The sequence below is a fragment of the Natrix helvetica genome (genome assembly GCF_964273705.1).
Source record: "Natrix helvetica genome assembly, chromosome: 1".
NCBI classification, from domain to species: domain Eukaryota; kingdom Metazoa; phylum Chordata; class Lepidosauria; order Squamata; family Natricidae; genus Natrix; species Natrix helvetica.
In genome coordinates this window covers 230,050,465-230,072,551 of record NC_138548.1, presented here as the reverse complement: position 1 = coordinate 230,072,551, position 22,087 = coordinate 230,050,465, and the positions used below count along the sequence as shown (strand labels likewise).

General features: G+C 42.7%; 1 protein-coding gene across 1 annotated transcript in view; it reads right to left on the bottom strand.

The window, feature by feature from the left end:
* The window catches only part of SARNP (SAP domain containing ribonucleoprotein), a 68,247-nt gene that overhangs the window by 26,386 nt on the left and 19,774 nt on the right, over positions 1–22,087 (bottom strand). Inside the window, exons 5-9 of the mRNA XM_081933766.1 lie at positions 21,417–21,468; positions 11,856–11,929; positions 9,885–9,913; positions 6,381–6,406; positions 3,799–3,867 (exon numbers count right to left, since the gene is read on the bottom strand). Of these exons, the coding sequence (XP_081789892.1) occupies positions 3,799–3,867; positions 6,381–6,406; positions 9,885–9,913; positions 11,856–11,929; positions 21,417–21,468 (250 nt within the window). The remainder of the gene's footprint in view (positions 1–3,798; positions 3,868–6,380; positions 6,407–9,884; positions 9,914–11,855; positions 11,930–21,416; positions 21,469–22,087) is intronic.

Sequence of the window (22,087 nt, the reverse complement as noted above, 5' to 3'; positions counted from 1 at the left end):
ATAGAAAAAGAGGCCAAGAGAAAACAAAATGACTAAATACCATCACTAATGGCACAAACATAATTTGTGTTCTGCTTGACAGAGAATACTTGTGACCTGATATCCAGGTTAAGAGTTAAAAGCTACTGAACAACAGAAAGTTAGGAATCCTTTTTCCCACTGCTGTAATACCTTATTTCTTTTCTCTTTTCTACCACACTTTTCTGTTTCTTCTGCTAGAAAGCCCTAGAATAACAGCAAGCTTTCTTTCATTTTACAGTCTTTCAACTCATGAGTAAAGATAATATAGTCATTCCAACTGATTTCTCTTTTTCTCAATGGAGTGAATTAATACTAGGAGACTTTCTACAACAAATTTTGATAACGGTGAGTTTATAAATAAATTCCTGCTTGATTGTTTAGATCAAATATTTTGGTTCAAGTATAAAATCTGAGCAAGGAATTTTATACTTTTAACTGAAACCTAGAGTTTGAAAGTTGGAGAAAAATGATGCTAAGATGTCAGAGGTTAGGTATTTGTACTTTTATTTCCATTGGCAGCATTTTTATCTCTCATTTCTAACATCTAAGAGGCTCAAGGTTAATAAGGTACTCCCAAACCCTTAAATTAGATGATATGGAGTACAAATTGTTTTAATCATTTATCTGACTGAGAATGGTGCCACATAGTTCGGTGCAGAAAAAAGAAAGGTACTGTACATTTATGCTAATCTTAGGGCTCTCTTAAATTCTTTAATCCCCAGATGGATATCTACAAAGTTGTTTTATGCCAGTGTTTTTCAACCACTGTTCCGCGGCACACTAGTGTGCCGCGAGATGTTGCCTGGTGTGCCGTGGGAAAATCTTGAATCTTGAAGGGAAGAGGGAAGAGGGAAGCCACCGGGGAAACTACGAATCCCAGCATGCCGCGGCCTCCCCCCCCCAGCCTGCCTGGCGGTCTTGGCACAGGGGAGCGATCCAGCAGCAGCGGGGAGAGGGGGGGCGTCAGGAGGGGCAGGGAGGGACCGCGGCCAAGCGCCTCCGCCTTCTCGCCCGGGCAAGAGGCTTGCGGGGCTGACGACGGGAGGCGGGATCCGGAGGCTGGGCTGCCACCACCGTGGGGGCTGCTGCGGACGGAGCTCCGGTAAGCCGAGGCAGGCCCGCGACCGCGCCTGAGGATGCCTTCGCTGTGGGCTGGAGCACCCCGTGGGGGCTGGGGGCGGCGCTGCTCTGTGGCGGTGGAGGGAGCCAGCGGCGGTCGAGCGGCCTGGAGCCCCCCCCCCGCCGGAGCTGGGCGGCCGATAAGCAGGTGAGCCCAGCGCCAGGCAAACCACACACCCCCCCATGCCAGAATATGAGCTTTGTGTTCAGCCAAACAGGCCCAGGTTGCGCACTGAATAAAGTATTTTATAATTTTTCATATTTCTGTTTACTTACTATTTCATAATAAAGTAATTATAAAATACTTTCTTTGTGTTTATTTGATTCCTATTCAAGAGAATTACTTTATATATAGTCAATATAGGCACAGAGTTAAATTTTTTAACGTTTTCTAATGGTGGTGTGCCTCGTGATTTTTTTCATGAAACAAGTGTGCCTTTGCCCAAAAAAGGTTGAAAAACACTGTTTTATGCATAAAAAGAAAGAAAAAAACAAGCTCTCTGAGAATGTGATTTTGCGTTACAATGTGGCCCTCTTGCAGCAGAAGCCTGCAAGCTATCAGCTCTCCCAGTGGGAAGCAAAGGGTTGAGTGGTATTGAAAGCAGCTGCTACATAGGGGAAATTTACAAGGGAAGGGAGCAGTTTAAGTGTAACTCACTGGAATCAAGGGACAGCAGTCTCGGGTCAGAGGGTAAATTTTAAAAGGAGGCCTCCCATGAGAGTACAGAGGAGGGGGTATGATTAGTTCAGGAAAGAAAAATGCTTTCCTGATTTATTTTAAAATTTTATTTGATGGTTCTGTCCTGACAAAAATACAAGCAAACACCTGCCACTTCGGTAACGGTAACAATTTACTGTAAGAGGAGGATGAATGTTACCTTTTAGGAAGAAGATTTTCTTTAACAATAGATTCTATACTAGCAATAAGTTCAAAGCTACAGATTAGCTGAAGAGCTGTTCACTCCAATCTAAGTTTACTCCCCCAGTCCCAGCAGGTTTGAAATTGCCTTTAGCTATGTTTCCTCCCCCCCCCACCTTGCTTTTTCAAAACCAATTTGAATAGGAAATGAAATGTGGCTCCTGAGAGACAATGGTTTACTGTAAAGATTTTGCTGCAATGCATGGCATTAAAAATCTGCAAAGATCCATGCAACCAAGCTATTCTGTGATGAAAAGCTATAAAGAACACCCAGGTGGGCAACTCTATACTAGAGGCTAATTGAAGCAAGCAATAATATTCCTCAATAAAATTCATGAGCATGCTCTTCAGAAAAAGGAAATCTACTTCTAAGCAGCTGAATTCTACTTAACAGTAGAACAAAGAAATTAAGCCCTTGATAATTGTTCTAATAGCTGAAATTATTGATATATGCATGGCCAATCGCAAAGATAAAACATAGTTTTAAAACTTATGCAAAAAACACACACATTTATAGTATTCATTTCATAATTGATTTTTTTAAACCCCAAAACATTTCATTCTCTTGTTGATTTTTTCTCCATGTGAATAATTTGCTAATGTAAGTAGCTGCACACATATCCTTAAAGAGAACAAAAAATAAACCAAAATCTTACACAGATTAAATTGTGGGGGGCTCTTAGAAACCTTTAAATTGATATACTGCCTCACCTACACAATTGTACTTAAAGGAAACCTGGCTATAAATGCTGACAAATCATATTTTTTTCCTGAAAAAATGTGCTCTCCTGGTGACAAGGTTAATGACATTTGAGCAGCCTCTCACTCTGACCTGTCTCTCCACATATTCTGGCTTTAATGCACTTGCACAATTTCACCCTGCCCCCCCCTCCAAGAAAAGGATGGGAAGAAAAGTGGCCTCCACCTCCAGTTATTTTCTACATGGTTGAATTCCCTGGTGCCAGGTTCAGTGCCTTCCTACAGAATGGAATGCATTAAATGTTTCATGTGCAAATCCCGAGAGGGCTGGAACAGTTCATTTACTAAAAGTTAGGGGGAAATCACAGCTAAATCACAGCCCTACCCTCTTCTGGACTTCTTGAAGAACATTTCATTCTTTCTATATTGTTATTTTTCTTATGAATTCAAAGTCTTTATATTCAATTTTGGGAATTTTTCTAATAGAAGAAGGAACCACTCAATGTTTATTCTTGATAAGGGGCAAAACATAAGTTTGGGCAACTTAAAGAAAGGTATCACTAAATATTCTATAAAACAAAACAAAAAATTAAACAATAAAAAATCTTTCCACAAAGAAAACTAGAAGACAATGAAAAGATTTCTAGCCTAGGCTTCTCCTTGATATCTTAACTTTTCTACTTAATTCAGACTCTGAATTAATTTGAAGAGGCACATAAGATTATCACCTTGATGAGAAAAGAAACCTGGACTTGCAGATTTGCTTTCTTACGAAAAAGATTAAACCACGGATATTTTAATAATCTCATCTAAAAAGACAGTCAAAATATATGCTAAAAGCTAACTATTTTTAATCAATGATGAATATTGTTATTTATCATCTTAATGTGAATTCTTTAAAATCTGTAATTTGAAATGTGATGGCTCTAAATATATATATATATATATATATAAAGAAAATGACAGGTTATGTACTGTTGCCATTTTAAAAAAGTTCAAATATTCATTTTTGCTACATAATGCTTATCCTAAAATCTTACCTTTCTGGAGATTGTGGAAACATTCAAACCAAATCTTTGAGCTCTTTCCTTTAATTTGTCCATATTTACCTAGAAAAGCAATAGAAAACAGGTATATTTACCGTGTTTCCCCGAAAATAAGACAGGGTCTTATTATCTTTGAGGTGCAGGAGGCAGCAAGTGTGGTCACCTCATGGCGGCTGCTGCTGTGTTGCAATATTTTCGAGGAGGGCTTATTTTAGCGCATGCGCCCGATTGGACTTATCCGGGGAGGTCTTATTTTCAGGGAAACAGGGTATATAAATTTAAAGATTATTATAAATGCTGAAATTATGCCAGTATGGAATAACATGGAAGTAACTAAACTATCAAGAAGATGAAAATATTTTCAACATATAACATTGTTATAGGCTTTGATTAGATGTTAATTATATATGGAAGAAAGAAGCTTTCACTCTAAATTTAAGATGAAAATTTCAATTTGTTTTTAAAGCATACGAGGAAACAATTTTTTGCTAAGATAGATCATCCTGTTCTGTTAGCATAATCCTAATGGAAAGGCAGTATATTGTTGTTAGGCTTGAAATCTTTGAAGTAGCTGCAAGGCTTAACAATAGCACTAAGATTTATATACCGCTTCACAGTCCTCTCTAAATGGTTTGCAGAGTCAACATATAGTCCCCAACAATCTGGGTCCTCATTTTACCAACCTTGGTAGGATGGAAGGCTAAGTCAATCTTTAGCTGGTGAGAATCGAACTGCCAACAGCCGGAAATCAGCCAAAGTCACCTGCAGTACTGCATTCTAACCACTGCGCCACCACGACTCTTAGGAAAGTTAGCAGCAATATACACTTCTTGGCAAATTGCCAAGATGGGGGAAAAGATTCAAATGTTTCATATTACCTACTTTTGTAATCCTACAGATACCTTTGGAATGATAACTGCCACATGAAGATGGGTATAATATATAGCTGCTTTTAAAAAAAAGGATCACTTAAAGCAATTGTTTTCTTTCAGTGTAAAACCTTATGTTTGCTTCAGTTAACATATAGCCAGGAAGTGTGGCACAATGCTTAAAGGTATTATGCTGGGGATACCTACCGTATTTTTTGGAGTATAAGATGAACCTTTTTTCCTCAAAAAAGACGCTGAAAATCTGGGTACGTCTTATACACCGAATACAGCATTTTTTGCCTCCTGAAGCCCCACCCCCTTCACCAAAATGGCCGTGCATACCCTTATGAGAGCTCCTAGGGGCTGGGGAGGGCAGAAATGAGCAGAAAATGGGCCGTTTCTCCCCCCCCCCGCCCCCAGCAGCACTCTTTAAGTCTCCATAAGGCTATGCATGCAATTTGTTTGATGAAAAACGGGCCCGTTTATGTGAAAAACGGGCCGTTTTTTGCTTAATTTTGCCCCCCCTCCAGGAGAACTCTGCAAGCCCCCCCAAGGCTATTCATGCCTCTAAAAAAAAAAGGCCGTTTTTGGGAACGTTTGCAGAGTGCAAAAACTTTTCCTTTCCCTTTCGGAAAGCTCTAACTGATTGATGAGAATTATGTTGATCAAATGCTGTGCCAGCAGAAACAAAGTCTTAGGTGCTGCAGATTGTCAGCGATTTCCTTCTCCAGCACATGGATAAATACACCAGGAAACATCTCCCTACCTACCTACTCTCTTTCTCCCTACCTACTGTATTTCTCTCTCTCTCTCTCTTTCTCTCTCTCTCTACAACTTTATCTACCTACCTACCTAGCTACTCTCTCTCTCTCCCTACCTACTGTATTTCTCTCTCTTTCTCTCCCTCTCTATCCCTCTATCTACCTACCTACTTTTAAAAAAAATTGCCTCTTCAAAACCTTGGTGTGTCTTATACTCCGAAAAATACGGTAGTTTCGAGTCCATTTTCACCTTACTTGCTAACTTTGGAACAGTATTATCTCTCAGTTATAGTATTTCAACAGTTGTTGCGGGGGGGGGGGGGGTCAGAAGAGGGCTTAATCTACACTTAAGCCTTGAAGATGAAAGGTAGAATATAAACCAAATGATCCACTGATAATAATGGACCAAGTTTAACAGAGATGAATACTGTATGCATACGTTTTATATTTATTTTGATTGGAAAGGAACACTAAGAGATTAAAACAAATGCTTTGCAGAACTGATCTTTAAAGGAAGAGAGATGTATAAAATCAGGAGGTGAAGAGGGATGTTTAGAAAAAATACAAAAATAAGACTTTTGGGTAGTGAGGAAGGAACTGTTAAAAATGAATGACATACCAAAATATATTTCCTGCAACTAAGAAAAAGGCAATACAAGGTCCATGGTTTGATTATGGTTTTAGAGGATATTAATAAGACAATGATTTAAAACAGGTGAATACTGAGAGAAAATAATTATTTGAGCAACAGTTTTTTAGAAATATAAACAAAATCAGGAAGTTGCAGAGGCACCTAAAATAGTGCTACAGTTGAGGAAAATGACTAAGTCCAACAGATCTGATTATCAGATTGAGTTAATAAATATTATAGTCTATGTCAAATTGCTTTAATGAAGTATCATTTAAAACCATGCCAACTATATGAGGAAACAAAACATCTACTTACTGGAGTCTTGCTTTCTGTGTTCAGACCTGAAACAACAACAACAACAAAACATTTTAAATCCAAAATATGGCTCCTTTCATTTGCTTAACTAAATCAGAATCTATCACTTTTATTTAATAATGTTGATATACTGAATGTTCAACCCTGGTTTTGCAAGAACTCAAAGATTAATACTTCAATCCCCTTAGTTCATAGAAGTTTCTCTTCCTTTTCCGTGCCAGCTGGAGTAGGTTTGAGAGGCAACTACTCGTTAGGGCAACTTAACATTATCAGATTCATTCCATATACAAATATGATCAGTCTTTCTTTATGTACAACTAGCTACAGCAATCACCATAAAATTAACATTACTAAATGTCTTTTATTTTCTTCCATTCAATTCTGTCAATTCTTGGAGACTGCTTGGAGACTGCCTGGACAAGTCCCTGCAATTTTGTTGGTAGGGGTTTTCAGAAATTGGTAGGGGTTTTCAGAAATTGTTCCCATTGCCTCCTTCCCATCTGCTGAGATGGGACTAGATCCACCCACTGGCCCTATTTCTAGCCTGATGCCTTAACAACTACAATAAAAGGTGTACTTTCCAGCAAAAGGTTTTAGCGCTCAATCTAATAATGGCTAAGATTTTTTTGAAATTTGGCTCACTAATTCAATCTCCCAATTTCCTGACTAAATAATTATGGGTTGGCGACTTTACTGCCTGGATGGGATCTAGTGACATGGTTCTTCTAAAAAGGCATAATGCCAACTATTCCGTAATCAGGAAGAGTCTACAGAAATCCATAGACCTTTCCATGAGGGGCAGGAGAGGGGGTGAGTCTGTTTTTGTTAACGATCAAATTTATTTTATTCCTGGGGATGATTTTGAGAACAAGTTCACCTTTTGGGAATCTTGAGAAATATCTTCTTTTGATTAGATGTAGAGTGGCTATATACCAATATTTTAGTGCACTTTTTCATTCAGGGAGTGATCACCTACCATTACTATTTCTTGCATTTCTGTGGGAATTAAGCAGAGCCACTTGCAATATGTTAATATATTACCTTCCAAAGGCAGGTATCTTAGATTGGTATGAGCAAATAAATTGGCTGTGTCAGTTTTTCAATGCCTGACAAACATCCATCTGAAGCAGTCACTATGAATGATCATGTGGAAATTATCTCAATTTTTGGCGATACTTTTTATTAGTTATCTCAAAAGTAAGATGCTGGAACTACAAATGACAAATAGCAGCAATGGTACACTGGAATATCTGCAAGAAATACCATTTGCCTGCAAGCAAGAATTGGTGGGACCACAAAATAGACAAAGTAATAGAAAATGAAGAAGTTGAAGTGTTCTGTGACTTTAGAATTCAGACAAGCGCCTGCCACATAACACCTCAGAATTAATAACTGTAGATAAGAAAGGCAAAAAAAAAGTCCAGATAGTGGATGTGGCAGTACCCGGAGATAGCATAATAGAAGAAAAAGAATTATAGAAAATTACAAAATACAAAGACCTGCAAATAAGAATGATTGAGGCATAAGAAAGCAAAGGTGGTACCAGCTGTAATGGATACCTTGGGTGAAATACCAAAACATCTGGAGCACATCTACACTATTAGAATGGATAAAATCACCATCAATGAAATTGCAAAAGGCAGCTTTACCTGGAACAGCTTTCATCCTATGATGATACCTTTAACACCATCAAACAACATTTGCCTATTCCACCACCAATGTTCCCTCTAATTTTTTTTCAGTGTGTGCGGAAAAGTATAGTGTTTGAGCGGCATATTTTCATACCTGAGCACCTGATTTTTTTTAGCCATAATTGCCATCAAAGCAGATGTTGGGGAGGGGGCAAGGAGGTAAAGGGTCCCCTCCCTCTCCCTCAGACCCCCAGGAAGGAAGGGAGGGGGAGGGAAAGGAAAGGAAATGGGAAAGAAGAAAAAGAAAGGAAAAGAGAAGAGAAGAAAGGAAAAAGGAAAGGAAATGGAAAAGAAGGAAAGGAAAAAGGAAAGGAAATGGGAAAGAAGAAAGGAAAGGAAAAGAGAAAGGAAAGGAAAAAAGAAAGGAAAGGAAAAAGTGAAATTAGTGAATTAATTAATTACATAGTGAAATTAGCACCAACTGTAGCATCTCTGTCTACTTGTATTTATCTTTAAGAAACAAAAAAAATCAAGCAGGGTGATAGATTGCAGAACGGCTTTCAGAAGTGAGTGTCTTATCTGAGCAATATGAAGACCTTTTCTTGAGCTTTACTTCAGGAAATCAGAAGAAAGAATAATCACTATGTAGTGAGCAGACTAACCCGATTAGTTCACTTCCAAAAACTACAGGAAAAACATGATATTATAGAAAAACACAAAAAAGTTCTGGTTTTTTGGCAGCAGTCTGCTGTGCAAGTCACTCAGTAGTGATTCATTAGCATTTCCTCAGTTATCCTGCATTTTAAAAAAAGCTAGCAGAAAGCCCTAACATTAGCTGACAGGCTAGCAACATCAAAAGGGCTCTGAAAAAAAAATCCAAAGAGATGAGGATTCTGCTTCATTAAAGAGAGCTGTCAATTTACAATTATCAAAACAAGATACCATTTATTTGGCCTCTGCACCAATCCATCCTCAAAGTTTTGCCCCATATTCATGAGAAGTAGAAATCACAGGATGAAAGGTATGGTACTTGAGTTTATTTATTAGATTTTTGTCCCACCTTTATTACTTCATAGGTAACTCAAGAAAGTGAACATACATAATACTTGGGTATGGAGAAAGGAAGGAAAGTGGAAAAGAAAGAAAGGAAAAAGGAAAGGAAAGGAGAAAGGAAAGCAAAAGAGAAAGGAAAGCAAAAGAGAAAGGAAAGCAAAAGAGAAAGGAAAGGAAAAGGAAAAGCAAAGGAAGATAGAAGAAGGACAGAAAGGGAAAAGGAAAGAGTGGAATGGTACTGCTCAAAAACCAAGTCTCAAGATCCTGTGCACCCCTTTGGCTCAGGCAGTCCAATTCCCCGCTGCTTCCCTCTCTCTGCAAAGCGAAGGGATCTCAGAAAGGCTGCCTAGCTCAGAACGGGGCTTCAGACGCAATGCCTGAGAAACCCCGGATGTGCAGGGAAACGCAGGCTACAACCAGCGAATCGCGTTTTCCCAGGAACCAACGAAGCCCCAGAGGACCAATGAGAATTCTCCCTTCTGTAGCGTCATCAGTCTCTGGGTAGAGTCTTCCTTGATTTGACCAATCACCAGATGGAGGAGAGAGTTTGGTGCAGAGAGAGAGAGGAGGGGGGATATTTTCAGTAATATTTTAAGATGTTAAAAAACACTACGCGCAGTTTGAAATTTCTGCGCTGTGTTTTCTTGTTATGTGTGCGGCCGCGCAGGCGCGCAGCTTAGAGGGAACAGTGTTCACCACGTCTTTTGGAAAGACTGGATAGGTAGATAAAAATGCCAAATCCAGTCTAAACATCTGGCTGACTGGCAACCAACCATAATAATATATAATAATATATATTTTAAATCTCATAGTCACATACCTTTAGTTGAAACTGCAGGCATACCAAACCTATGGAGAGGGAAATAGTCCTATTGGCAGCTGTAATGTTTAAGTTTGAAGCCACACACACAATAGAGTAGTTTGAACAGCAGAACTGTGAATACTGCATTTTTCAGAGTATAAAACGCACCTTTTTCCCCTCAAAAAAGAGGGTAAAAATCTGGGTGCGTCTTATACACTGAATACAGCATTTTTGGCCTCCCGAAACCCCGCCCCCTTTGCAAAAATGAAAGTCCAGAGGGTTTGGGAGGCCTGCAAATTGCTCCTGGGGGCTGGGGAGGGCAAAAATGAGTGAAAAACAGGCCATTTTTTGCTCGTTTTGGGGGCCCCAACCCCAGGAGCACTGTACAAGCCTCCCAAAGCCTATGCATGCCCTGGGTTTTTTGTTTTGCAAACGGGGCCAATTTTCACAAAAAATGGGCAATTATCTTCTCATTTTTGCCTCCACCAGCCCGCAGGATCATTTTGCAGCCCTCTCAAACTCTCTGCGTGCCCCGTTTTTCACAAAAAATGAGATGTGCAGAGGGTTTGGGAGGCCTGCAGAGTGCAAAACCTTTCTTTTTTTAAATTTACCTCTTCAAAATCTTGGTGCGTCTTATACTCTAAAAATACGGTAATTTGAAAATAGAGCAAAGCCCTTCCTGGCATATAAAACTGGTCTTGATCAGAAGAGTAAGAAAAAGTGAATACAGGTTCCATCTTTACTATTTAAAATATCACTACCAACTGAATGAATAGCCTACAATAGTGATGGCGAACCTTTTTCACCTCGGGTGCCAAAAATATGTTTGTGCATGCTATTGCGCTTGCTCGCGTGTCCACCCCATAATTAAATGCCTGTGCCAAAACCCCTGCGCATGTGACAGCCCCCCGCCCCGCGCATGGCTTTCTTTGGGAACGGACTTCTAGGTTGCCAGCTGATTTTGGGGCGTTTTTCTCCCTCTGGAGATTCTCTGAAGCCTCCAATGCACAAGTCCTTTCCCGAACATGGTTTGCACATTGGGCAATTTTTTGCCTCGGGAGCTGACAGGGCAATGCCTCGCGTGCCCCAGAAATGGCTCCGTGTGCTACACGTGCCATAGGTTCACCATCACGGGCCTACAATGTACTTAGACAACCGTATCTTGCTTTTTCATATATTTTACTGATAGGATCCTTAAAATTCTTTGTGTATCTCAAAATCCAGGACATTTAAGACATATAATGCATGCTATCCTGTCAGGTGGTGACAAAATAAGGTAAACTTTCAATACTAAATATTTGTTTCAATTTAAATTTTTTGCAAACTTTCATCTTTGGCACTGATAACAGCACAAATCAAGTATAGAATATTATATAATCCACAAAAAAGAATTTTAGTAATTTAGTAATACTTTAACATTTGTTAGGAATTAAAGCTGCACTTCAGTGCAGTGTACTGTTCCTACATTTTAAAGTAATTTGGCTTTTTTTTTAAAAAAAGCTTCCTGCACTGAATAAGCAATGAGAGAAATACCTACCCTGTCTCATCTACATCTTCCATAATACTCTTCTGGACACCCCATGTTGTGTTTCATTTTTACTTAATTAATAAACCCATTTCTTAATTAGATGTGAAAGTCTGGCTCAAATTGACATCATTCCCAGATCACATAGCCAGTAATCAGTAACTGGAATTAAGAGCCCAGAATAACCAGACACTATAGGCTCAAACTCCCTACTCCTAATAAAAGGATCAGAACTAATAATTTCAAAAGTTGTTCATTGGAAAGGAAAATGTTATTTATGAGATGTTTCGATATTACACAAGTATCCCTTCAATATAATAGGTATCCACAATTCAAATTCCAGAAGTTCTTAGTTGAAGTTGCCCCAATTAATAGGGTAATAGTTAGAGGATGCACCCAGAATACACTTCTATTTGTATGACTAAACAGCTGTAGGAAACAATAATAATCAAATATACACTTACCGAGCTGCTCGTGCAGCTTTCTTACTTTCCAAGCTCACAGGAACATTGAACCTCTCTGCTCGCTTCTGCATTCTCTAAGATTAAAAATAAAATACTCACAATGTAACATAGCCAACACAGAAATGCACTTAATTTTGTTGTTTATTTAGTGCATTTTTGTACATTTCAAATTTTCATTACTAGTGCTGTCTTGGCTATTCTGAGTTTTGGAAAAAAAAGATGTAATAGAAGCAGTAAAGGAAGATGCACTATTTACATACATTTTTCTGAAAGGATGAATGTTATTCAACTATGATACCACCACACCTACCTGGGCTTAGGTATTAAGTCAACCAAATGGAAAAATAATTAAATGGTGAATGCAGAAAATTCCTGGTTTGACCCAATTCAAACAGATCATCTCTTAAATATTTACAGCAAAAGAGACAACACTAGTAGATAAAGGGCAAGAAGCAAACCCGAAGTAGATGCCAGGAAGGGTGAGGTTTGCCCTTTGAAAATATAAATACAATTCCTCTTTTTTTGCTTTGAAAGAATGGTCAGCAGATTCTAACAGTGAAGAAGCCTAACTGTTTCAGAAAAGCTGAAAGGCAAGGTAGAAAGCAGAATAAACTAATATTGAAGGGAAGTGTGAAGTTCAAGAAATTCCATCAGAAGAATCTGTTCAATCTGTTTTGTCAGAAACCTAAAACATACGTCAGAAAATGACAAGCAGAACAACATGCATCAGGCTGAACAAAAGGGATGGAGTTTATGTTACATTTGTCAATTTAAGGCAAAGAGAACCCATGAATAAGTAAAAACATTCTAAGATCCTGCCCTCCCCCACTTTTAAGGGGGAAGGTGGGTAATTCTTTGATATAACAGGAGAATTACAATTGAAGCTAAGAATGAAGAATCATCATCAAATCCTCCAGGGAAGCTGACCATAACATGCAGAAATTAGCAGCAGCAAAATGGAGGCTTGCTTGGAATTTTTTTCTTTCTTATCAGTGGACAAAACTATTACTTTGACTAGAAAGTAATAACTAACACCTTGAATTGAATCCAGAAGCAAACTAATACCCAAGGCAGTGTGCATAGCAGAGGTGTTACATGTGCCACCCTAGGGATGCCCAAAACTGCTTGTGCCGGTGTATTCTGCATCAGTTGCACTTTCCAGATACTCTTCAATGCAGAGCTCATTGAATGGTCCATCTGAAAAATGCACATGGATGATTGAAAGGACAGCTTGTCGATCCAGAAAGGGGAGTAACTAGTGCACAGCCAAAGTTGAGCAAAAGCTCTCCTAACCACAACTGCCACCTGCTCCTCAAGCAGAAGTTGTGGATCTAGAAGGATTCCCCCAGATTATGGGTCAACTTTACCCCATCAAAGCCCAAAGATGGTAAACCCCAAAATACAGACAATTGACCTACTTATAGCTGCTTTGTCTTACCAGGATTAAGTTGAAACCTGTTGTCTCCCATCCAGGACCCCACAGCCTCCAAGCACCAAGGACGCCCATAGCATTGCTTACTTCACTTGAAATTGAGCTCTACATCTGGGTATCATCTGAATACCAATAGTACATCATCCCATTGCAACAGATGATCTAGCTTAGAGGGTTCTTGTAGATGTTAAAAAAGAGTGGAGATAGTACCAAATCTTATGGTATCCCTCAAAGCAGGGGTTGTGGGTTGGACCTCTTGCGCCCTATCACTGAGTGGGGCTGGTCCAGGAGAGGTGAACCAGTGTAAAAATTGTGCCATCAACCCCCAGCTCGTGGAGTCAACCAAAAAGAGCATCTTAGTTAATGGTATCAAAGGCCACTGAAAGGTCAAGAACAACCAGGATGGATGTACTACACATCCTGCTCCTGTTAGAGGTCATCCAAAAGTGTCACTAATGTTGTTTGCATCCTGTATCTGGGCTTGAAACCTGACTGGAAGAGGTCCACATTGATCTGTCTCATCCAGGATCCCCTGGAGCTACAGTGCAATCACCTCCTCCTCAGTCAGCACTCCTTTCCTTCTCTTCTCTTCTCTTCTCTTCCCTTCCCGGTCTTGGAAATGTATATCAGGCTGGCAAGATCACAGATAAGGGGTGCTTTATTATTGACCAAGCTGGCATTAAGCAGTAGCAGCAACCGAAAGCCAGGGCCTCAGTAGGCCTACTGACCAGGAGGTATATTACAGGAGGTAGAAATTTTCAGGATGCTTTGGATGGGAAGGTCTCTCTTCAGATAAATAGTCCTAAAGATTTAAGAGGCTCCAAGTCATATAGAGCTTCTCAGGTTAAAAGCAGCAACGTGGGCGGAAAAGGTGAAAATCTATATCTTCCAGAGTCTTTTGTAGCTGATGTCCCATCAAAAGGTCAAGAACAGCCCAAAAGGGGAAAGTTGGAAATGGCTTAAAATGACTGAATGCAGGACTGACTGCTTAAAGAAAGGAGTTGCAGCAGTGCCTTTTTCAAAGACTGCAGCATCTTCTCCTTACATAACGAACAGTTTCCTCCCTGACTGCTATACACACTGCCTTGAGGGAAGGAAGAGATACAAGTCTAATAAATAAAAGTTAACAGTCAAAAAACCTTTTCTGCTTGTTTAAATATACCACATAATCAAGGTAGCAAAACTTGATGGACCAGAAAAATCAATCATTATTGACAGTTAATTATTGCCCTCAAAGCACTATACTAGCACTTGTTTCACTCTCTTCAACAACACTTCTATCAACAGAGTCTTTTGAAGAGTCAACTTTTTATAGTACAAAATATCTGCATGCCAGCAACAGCATGTAAGTTGCTATGAAAAGCAGGGACATTTTCTTTCAATAAACTAACACAATAGTACTTCATTTTTGGGTCAAAGTTTCAATGCTATGTATGCAGCATAATATATTGTACACCCCAATCACAAAAGGATGATAAAATGACCATTGGCTTATCTGAAAGGTCGTTTTCTGGGTGCTGTGAAGGAGAGTCCAAGCATGGGTTAAATACAGCCAATCTGCCCAGGACTGAACTGAAACTTTAGGCCATGCCTCTGCTGCTGACTATTCTTCAGATTTTTCTCAATGAAGATGTGGACATTGCGTGCTGAGAAGTTCAGGAACAAAGTCATACAAAGTCTGCATAAGAGTCACATGTCCAGTTCAAAAGTCTGCAACAAAGGCGGAGACAGACCCCAGGGTGGGGTTGGACTCTCCTTCGCAGCACCCAGAAAATGACCCTTCAGGTAAGCCAATGGCCATTTTCCTGGGTGCTGCTTGGAGAGTCCAAGCATAGGACATACCCAAGCTAAATGTCACTAGAGTGAGAAGAAGAAGCCTCCAGGGTCTCTCTGCTTGCATGGATGCCCTGAAGAACTCGCCTCCCAAATGCCCCCTCCGCAGAAACAAATTTGTCCAATTTGTAGTTCCAAACAAAAGGAGAAAAGGAAGTCCAGGTCACTGCCCTGCAAATCTCCTCAATTGGGGCCTGGGTGGTCCAGGCCGCCGTGGTGGTGGCGCTTCTGGTGGAATGCGCGGTGATATGGCGTGGCACCGGTGTGGATTGTAGAACGTGGGCCAAGGTAATACAGGCCCGCAACCAACATCTGATGGTAGGAGAAGAGACCTTGCAGCCCTGGGAAGCAGGTTGAAAGGATACAAAAAGCAACTCGGAACGTCAGAAGGCAGCTGTGCATTTAATGTATTCGCATAATGTCCTGCGAACAACTAGCTTGTGCCATCTCTTTTCTTTAGGATGTTTGGGGTGCGGACAAAAATCTGGGAGGATGATCTTCTGGGCCCGGTGAAACCAGGAGTTGGATCTTGGGGATAAATGCTGGGTCAAACGGAGAATCACCCTGTCAGGTTGAATTAGGCATACGTCCTCTCGAATTGACAGGGCTGCCAATTCAGAAATTCACCAAGCAGATGTGATGGCGATCAAGAAGGCGGTTTTGAACGTCAGATGTCTAAGATTGGTGGACTGGAGTGGTTCAAAAGGCGGGCCAATGAGGGCCCATAACACTACACTGAGATCCCAGGACAGGTACCTGTGGATGACTGGGGGCCTCAAGTTGATCGTGCCCCGCAGGAAACTACGGATGATAGGGTGACGGCCGAGGGACGAGTGTTCGTCCACTGCCAGAATTGGGGACAAGCAGCTACCTGTCGTCTGAGAGTATTAGGAGCCAGGCCTTGGTCAAGTCCATCCTGTAAATAGTCCAAAATTTGTGGAACCGTGGCCGCAGTCGCCTCAATGCCATGTGCTCTGCACCAGGTGTCGAAGGATTTCCAAGTAGCGTCGTATATTCTGGTCGTAGAAGGCCGCCTGGATGGTATGAATGACATTGGTGGAAAGACTACCCCGACGCAGGAGGTACCTCTCATTTGCCACATGTTGCAACCACTGGGGCTCTGGATGTTGAAGCGCCCTCTGGCTGAGAAAGACCTCGTGTTGGGGAATCCGCCATGGTGGGTTGACGGAGAGACTCACCAGATCGCCGAACCAAGTTCTTCTGGGCCAGTAGGGAGCCACAGCAGGACCTCCGCTTCCTCCGACAGGATCTTCCAAATCACCCTGGGAAGGAGAGGCAATGGGGGGAACGCATACAGCAGTCCCGATGGCCATATACAATGAAGAGCGTTGACCCCCTCGGCTAGCGGGGTGGGAAACCTGGCGAAGAATCTGGGAAGGTGTGTGTTCTCTGGGGTAGCGAACAGGTGGACTAGAGGATGGCCGAACCTCAGAGACAATTGGTAAAACAGGTCCGGATGCAGGCACCACTCCGTGTGATCGACCATGGCCCTACTCAGACAGTCCGCTTGGATGTTGTTTATCCTGGAGATGTGCTCTGCTTGTATTGAGCATCCACCTTCCCAGGCGCTCGTTCTCCGCCATCAGAGAACTGAAACGAGTGCCTCCCTGGCGGTTTATGTGCGCTTTTGTGGACACATTGTCCATTAGGATTCACACGTGGTACCTCCTGATGCCATCTTGGAAGTGAAGGACGGCGAGTCGCACCGCTCTCAACTCGAACCAGTTGATGTTTCAGACTTCGACCATCTGCCTTGCGCAATCTGGTTGTGGAAGTGAGCGCCCCAGCCGAAGAGGCTGGTGTCCATCGTGATGGTGAGATGGTCCGGCTCCTTGAAGAGGGTGCCTTCGCCAGAGCAGGGGACAGCCATCACTGGAAGGACTGGCATACCTTAGGTGAGACCGGAATCAGCTGTTGAGAGTTGCTCTGGTTGGCCCTCTGGTAGGGCAGGAGGAGCCGTTGCAGATGTCGGGAATGAAGGCGTGCCCAAGGAACTCTCGACAGGCATGAAATCATTTTGCCCAGTAGCTGGGCAACTGAACAATCGATGCATGCGATACCCGTTGTACCTACTGCACCAGGCCACTGCTGCCAGGATCTTCGTGAAAGTCCGAGGAGCAGACGACAGACCGAACGGCAGAGCTCTGTACTGGTAGTGGCAGCCTGCATAAAAGAATCTCAGGAACCTGCGGTGAGCCTTACGAATGGGAATGTGTAGGTAGGCCTCTTTGAGATCTATAGATGTTAAGAGATCACCCGGCCTGATGCAGCCCAGAATTGACTGAAGGGACTGCATCTTGAACCTCCTGTATGCTATGTGACGGTTTAACTTTTTTAGATCTAGTATCTACTATCCCCCTCCACCCCCCCAGAGTTCTTTGGAACAAGGAAGAGGATGGAATAATATCCTGTCCCTTCCTGGCCTGATGGAATCGTTCTATGGCCCTGATTTCCCTGAGATGAAGGATCTCCTGATCTCCTGAGAGCCTTCTGGACTGGGGAGGTGGGGGTCGGGCATCGGATGAAATGTCGAGGAGGAGTGGATATGAATTCTAATGTCAGACCTATGCGGATCGTTTGAAGGACCCACTGGTCTGATGTGATCTGCTCCCATGGACATGGAACAGCTATACGGTGTGGATGGCTCCTATGGGAGCAGTCTGCTGATGGTCATTTATATCGTCTGAAGGGTCTGGAACCGGACCCTCTGCGATAGGGACGTTTGGAGAAGGACTGCTGGTGGCCTCTGTCACAAAAGGGGTGACGGTCATGAGACCTATCCGTGCTCTGGTTAAAGGAACTTTGGAAGGAACCAGAGGTGGAAGGCTGTTCTGTGTTCCGAAAGGGAGCCCCTGTAGGACTGGGGCTCCTTGCGATCAGACTCCTTATTGACCGAAGACAAGACTTTCTTTTTGTCCTTATTTTCAATGAGGACAGGATCAAGGGCCTCCCCAAACAACTTGCCGCCCTTGAAGGGGGCAGAAGCAAGCTTCTACTTGGAGCGCATATCCGCATTCCAATGTCTGAGCCATAAAAGTGGTGACATTAGAAGCTAGGGATCGGGATGCAAATTTGGCAGCATTTAAGGTGACGTCAGCAGTGTACTCTGTGGCCGCAATGATCTTGTTAACATCCTGCCTCAATTTGGTATCCCCGGCCGGAAGCTTAGCAAGAAGCTGCCTTAACCATAGTAGTGCTGCCCTGGACAGGAAGGACGCAGAAGCGGAAGTCTTAATGGCCCAAACTGCCACCTTATGAGTCTTATGGCAGGCATTTTTGGCCCTCTTGTCCTCCGCCTTGAGCCTCTATAATAATTCAAGGGGGAGCACTAAAGAGGAAGTGAGTGCACTGGTGCATCCACGGGAGGGTGTTTCAGCAGGTCCTCCAGACTCGCATCCACTATGTACAACTTCTTATCATTACCACTGGGAGTAGCAAGGGTACCAGACTGTGCCCATTGCTTTTGCACTACATTTAGAAATAATTTTGGAACTGGCACAATTTCCTGTGTTGGTTCTGGCTCCTCAAAGAGTACCTCGCTGAGGTCCTTGGGAGCGGGAGCAACCGGGGCAGGGGTGCTGGTACCCAAATGGGTTGAGGCTTTAGCTTTGTTCAAAATAGTCTTGAAATGAGCATGCTTGAACAAGTCAGAAAAGGCAGGTTTGTCTGAAACAGCAGTCTCATCCCCAGAGAATTCGGGCTCAGGGCCCGGACTAATATCCTCCTCCCAGTCCGAATCCTCACTAGCCAGAGGATTGTGGAGACTGAGGTTGCTGGGCCTGAGAAACCTCCCGAGCAGGCTCTGGGGCCGGGGGCGGCCGGGTTTTGTGTGGATGTTTGGCTCGCTGCAGCATGCCGACCTCTATCCCCTGAAAGATGGCCCTGGCAATGACATCTTGCATCTCTATGGATAGGTCTGGTCCCTGATCCTCCAGAGGGTGTCCCCTAGATAGGGGCTGACTAGCCGGTTGCTGGGGTGCAAAGGGACCCACCGGGATTGACTCTTTGTCAGGGTCGGAGGGGCATGCAAATAGATCGGCTCGGTTGGCCATTGAGGGCCCTGGAGTGCCCGCCATGGCCACGTAAGTCGCAGAAGAAAATTCCTGGCCACCATCCTCACTTTCAGACACCACATTCCCATGTCTAGGTTGGACTTCGGGTGGATGAACCCCAGGGGAAACCAGCCTGGAAGACTGGGCCTGTTGTTGTTGGGCCTTGCAGAATTGTTTTTCCAAGGCCTTCTGGCATCTCAGAGGCCTGAACTCTGCTTGGTCCTCTGCCTGGAATAGAGCTTGCTTGCTCTAATTGCCTCCCTGGCTGCCTTGCCAACTTGTCTGGTACAGGCCCTGCTGGTGGATGGCCTGTCTGTGGCTCCTCAGGGGCCTGTTCTGCCATGGCTGGGTGTGGGGATGCAAGGGCCAAATTTAGGACTTCCCCCCACTCACCACCTTACAGTTGGGAAGGTTCTTAGCGCTCTAGCGATGAGACACTGAAGACAGGGAAGGCAAGGCTCAGCAGTCCTTGATGGCAATGAGCAGATCAGTGCGAACTCTGAAGCTCCCAGCACCCACGCAGGTCAAATGCTGTGGAGTGTGACCTCATAGGGCTACAAGCCTCCTCTGCCGCCCACTGCAGGGTTGCATTGGTTAATGAAGACACTGCAGGGTTGCATTGGTTAATGAAGACAAAACGTGCCGGAATGACCGGTCAGGAAGGCTCTTGTCGGCGACCTGCAAGAGAGGCCATCAGGCAGCTGCGGCAATTTTCGCAGCAAAAACTAGGTCAAACAAAATGGCGGCCGTCACTTTTGTCCTTCTCCAAATGGCCTCCGCAATGTGTGACCTCCTTAAAATGGCTGCCCACACTCATTGGAGAGCCCTGAGGCTCTGCGCAAACTGCTGGCTCCCTCAGGAACGCGGTTGGAAGCAGCGAAGGTCTCAGCGGGGAGAAAGATCGCAGCGGAATTGCTGCAATCGCGCTGGCGTCGGCGCTCCTACCCACGCGCCTCCACCAACAGTTGCCTGCAGCCTCACAGCGCCCGAGCGAGCCCAGGACAACGGAGAGGCTGAAAGTGGTGAGTTCCAGGAAATTAAGGGGGAAACAACTCACCAAACCTGCTCGTAACGATCCAAGTAGAAGGAAAGGAAAAAAGGGGGGGAAATTTAAAAGGTGAAAGGAACAGAAAGTCCAAACAATTTATAGGAATGAAGAGAAACTCGAAGCGCATCCACTGGGCTGACTGAATTGAAAAAATCTGAAGAATATTCAGCACCAAAGGCGGGGCTTAAAGTTTCAATTCACTCTTGGGCAGATTGGCTGTATTTAACCCATGCTTAGGCTTTCCAAGCACCTTTTTCTGGTCTCCTAATTAATTAATTAATTTTATTAAATTTATAGACCGCCCCCTTCCCCAAAGGGACTCGGGGCGGTGTACAGACCACAATAAAACAATATACAAGACTTAAATATTTTTAAATACCCATAAAACAGATTAAGTGATAGGCTGTACAGTATAGTTAAAAATTAAAACAACCTAAAAATCTACCCCTAAAAATTTAAAATACAGGCTAGAGGGACACAAAAACTACAGTTAGGCCAGGCCAGCTAAGTTGAACAGGTAGGTCTTAAGTTTCCAAAATTCTCTGGTCTCCTTTTTTTAATCACCTCCCCTTTTTTGGTTTTTGCCAATTTGCCAAGTCTCCATTTAAAACTCATCGGGCGTCAAATTAAGTTTGCCATTTTGAAGCTCTTAATATCCATAAATGGTTAAACTTAACATTTCCAAATGTGATTAGAAAATGAGTTAGGTTTGCTTAATGTCCTTATGAAAGGTCCTGCCGCTGCTGACGCAAAGAGGTAATTTCCCTTAGCTCCTGGCACTCAAGCCCACAGGAGACCCTTGTTTTAGGGTGTCCTTGTGAGGGGCTACCAATTAGAGAACCAATGGGCAATCTTTCAATTTCTCCTTCTCCAGAGAGATTTAAAGATCTAATCTACCAACTGGTTTTTTTATTCCTCACAGCAGTCTTCATTTCCTTTTTATTTGTGGAGACATCTTCAGTCAGTTTTGACTCATACTGGAAGCCAATATATGTGAACTATTCTTAACCTAATATTACAAGATAAGCAACATGCTAGAATTTTTTTTAAAAAATCCCTAAGTCTGTTACACTCTAAACTACCAGCTAAATCTCAGCTGTAAAAAATATGGTTTGGGTAGAAAACATTTCCCATATTTGGGTACCGTATCTATAAACTGCAACAAGGCAACTTACCTCCGTTTGAGGAATTTCTGAGGTAATTTTCACCACCTTTTTTTCTGCACTTCTAAATAAAAGCAAAACAGATTGATCAGAATGCAAGACATTACTTTCCTTTCATAAACAAAAGTAAATTCAGTTTGATGGACATAAAATATATATTATTGAATAATGGATGTTTTACTGGTTTGAGATGCACAGCAAGCCATGGACACTGAAAGGCCCTCACTTTGGGATGTGTAGAATACCATGTTTGATTTGTTACTAAGTCAGGGCTATTTCCTGCTTGTGGCTATTATGGAACACAATATGCTCATACTTCAAGCTATGTGGCATTGTTGTGCAGTGCTTAGAATGCAGTATGGTAGGATAACTCTGCCCACAGCCTGGAGTTCAATTCTGACAGCTCAAGGTTGACTCAGCCTTCCATCCTTCTGAGGTTGGTAAAATGAGGACCCAGATTGTTGGGGGCAATATGCTGACTCTGTAAACCGCTCAGAGTGTGCTATAAAGCACTATGGAGCGGTATATAAGTCTAAATGCTGTTGCTATGTTAATATGTTTTGTCTTTCTCATAATTAAAACTTCAACAGGATGCAAGCAAGATACATAAGAACTGCAAGTCCAAAGATTCTCAACCACAGTGGTTGAAAAGAAGGGAGTTTTGGAGACGCAGTCATATCTAG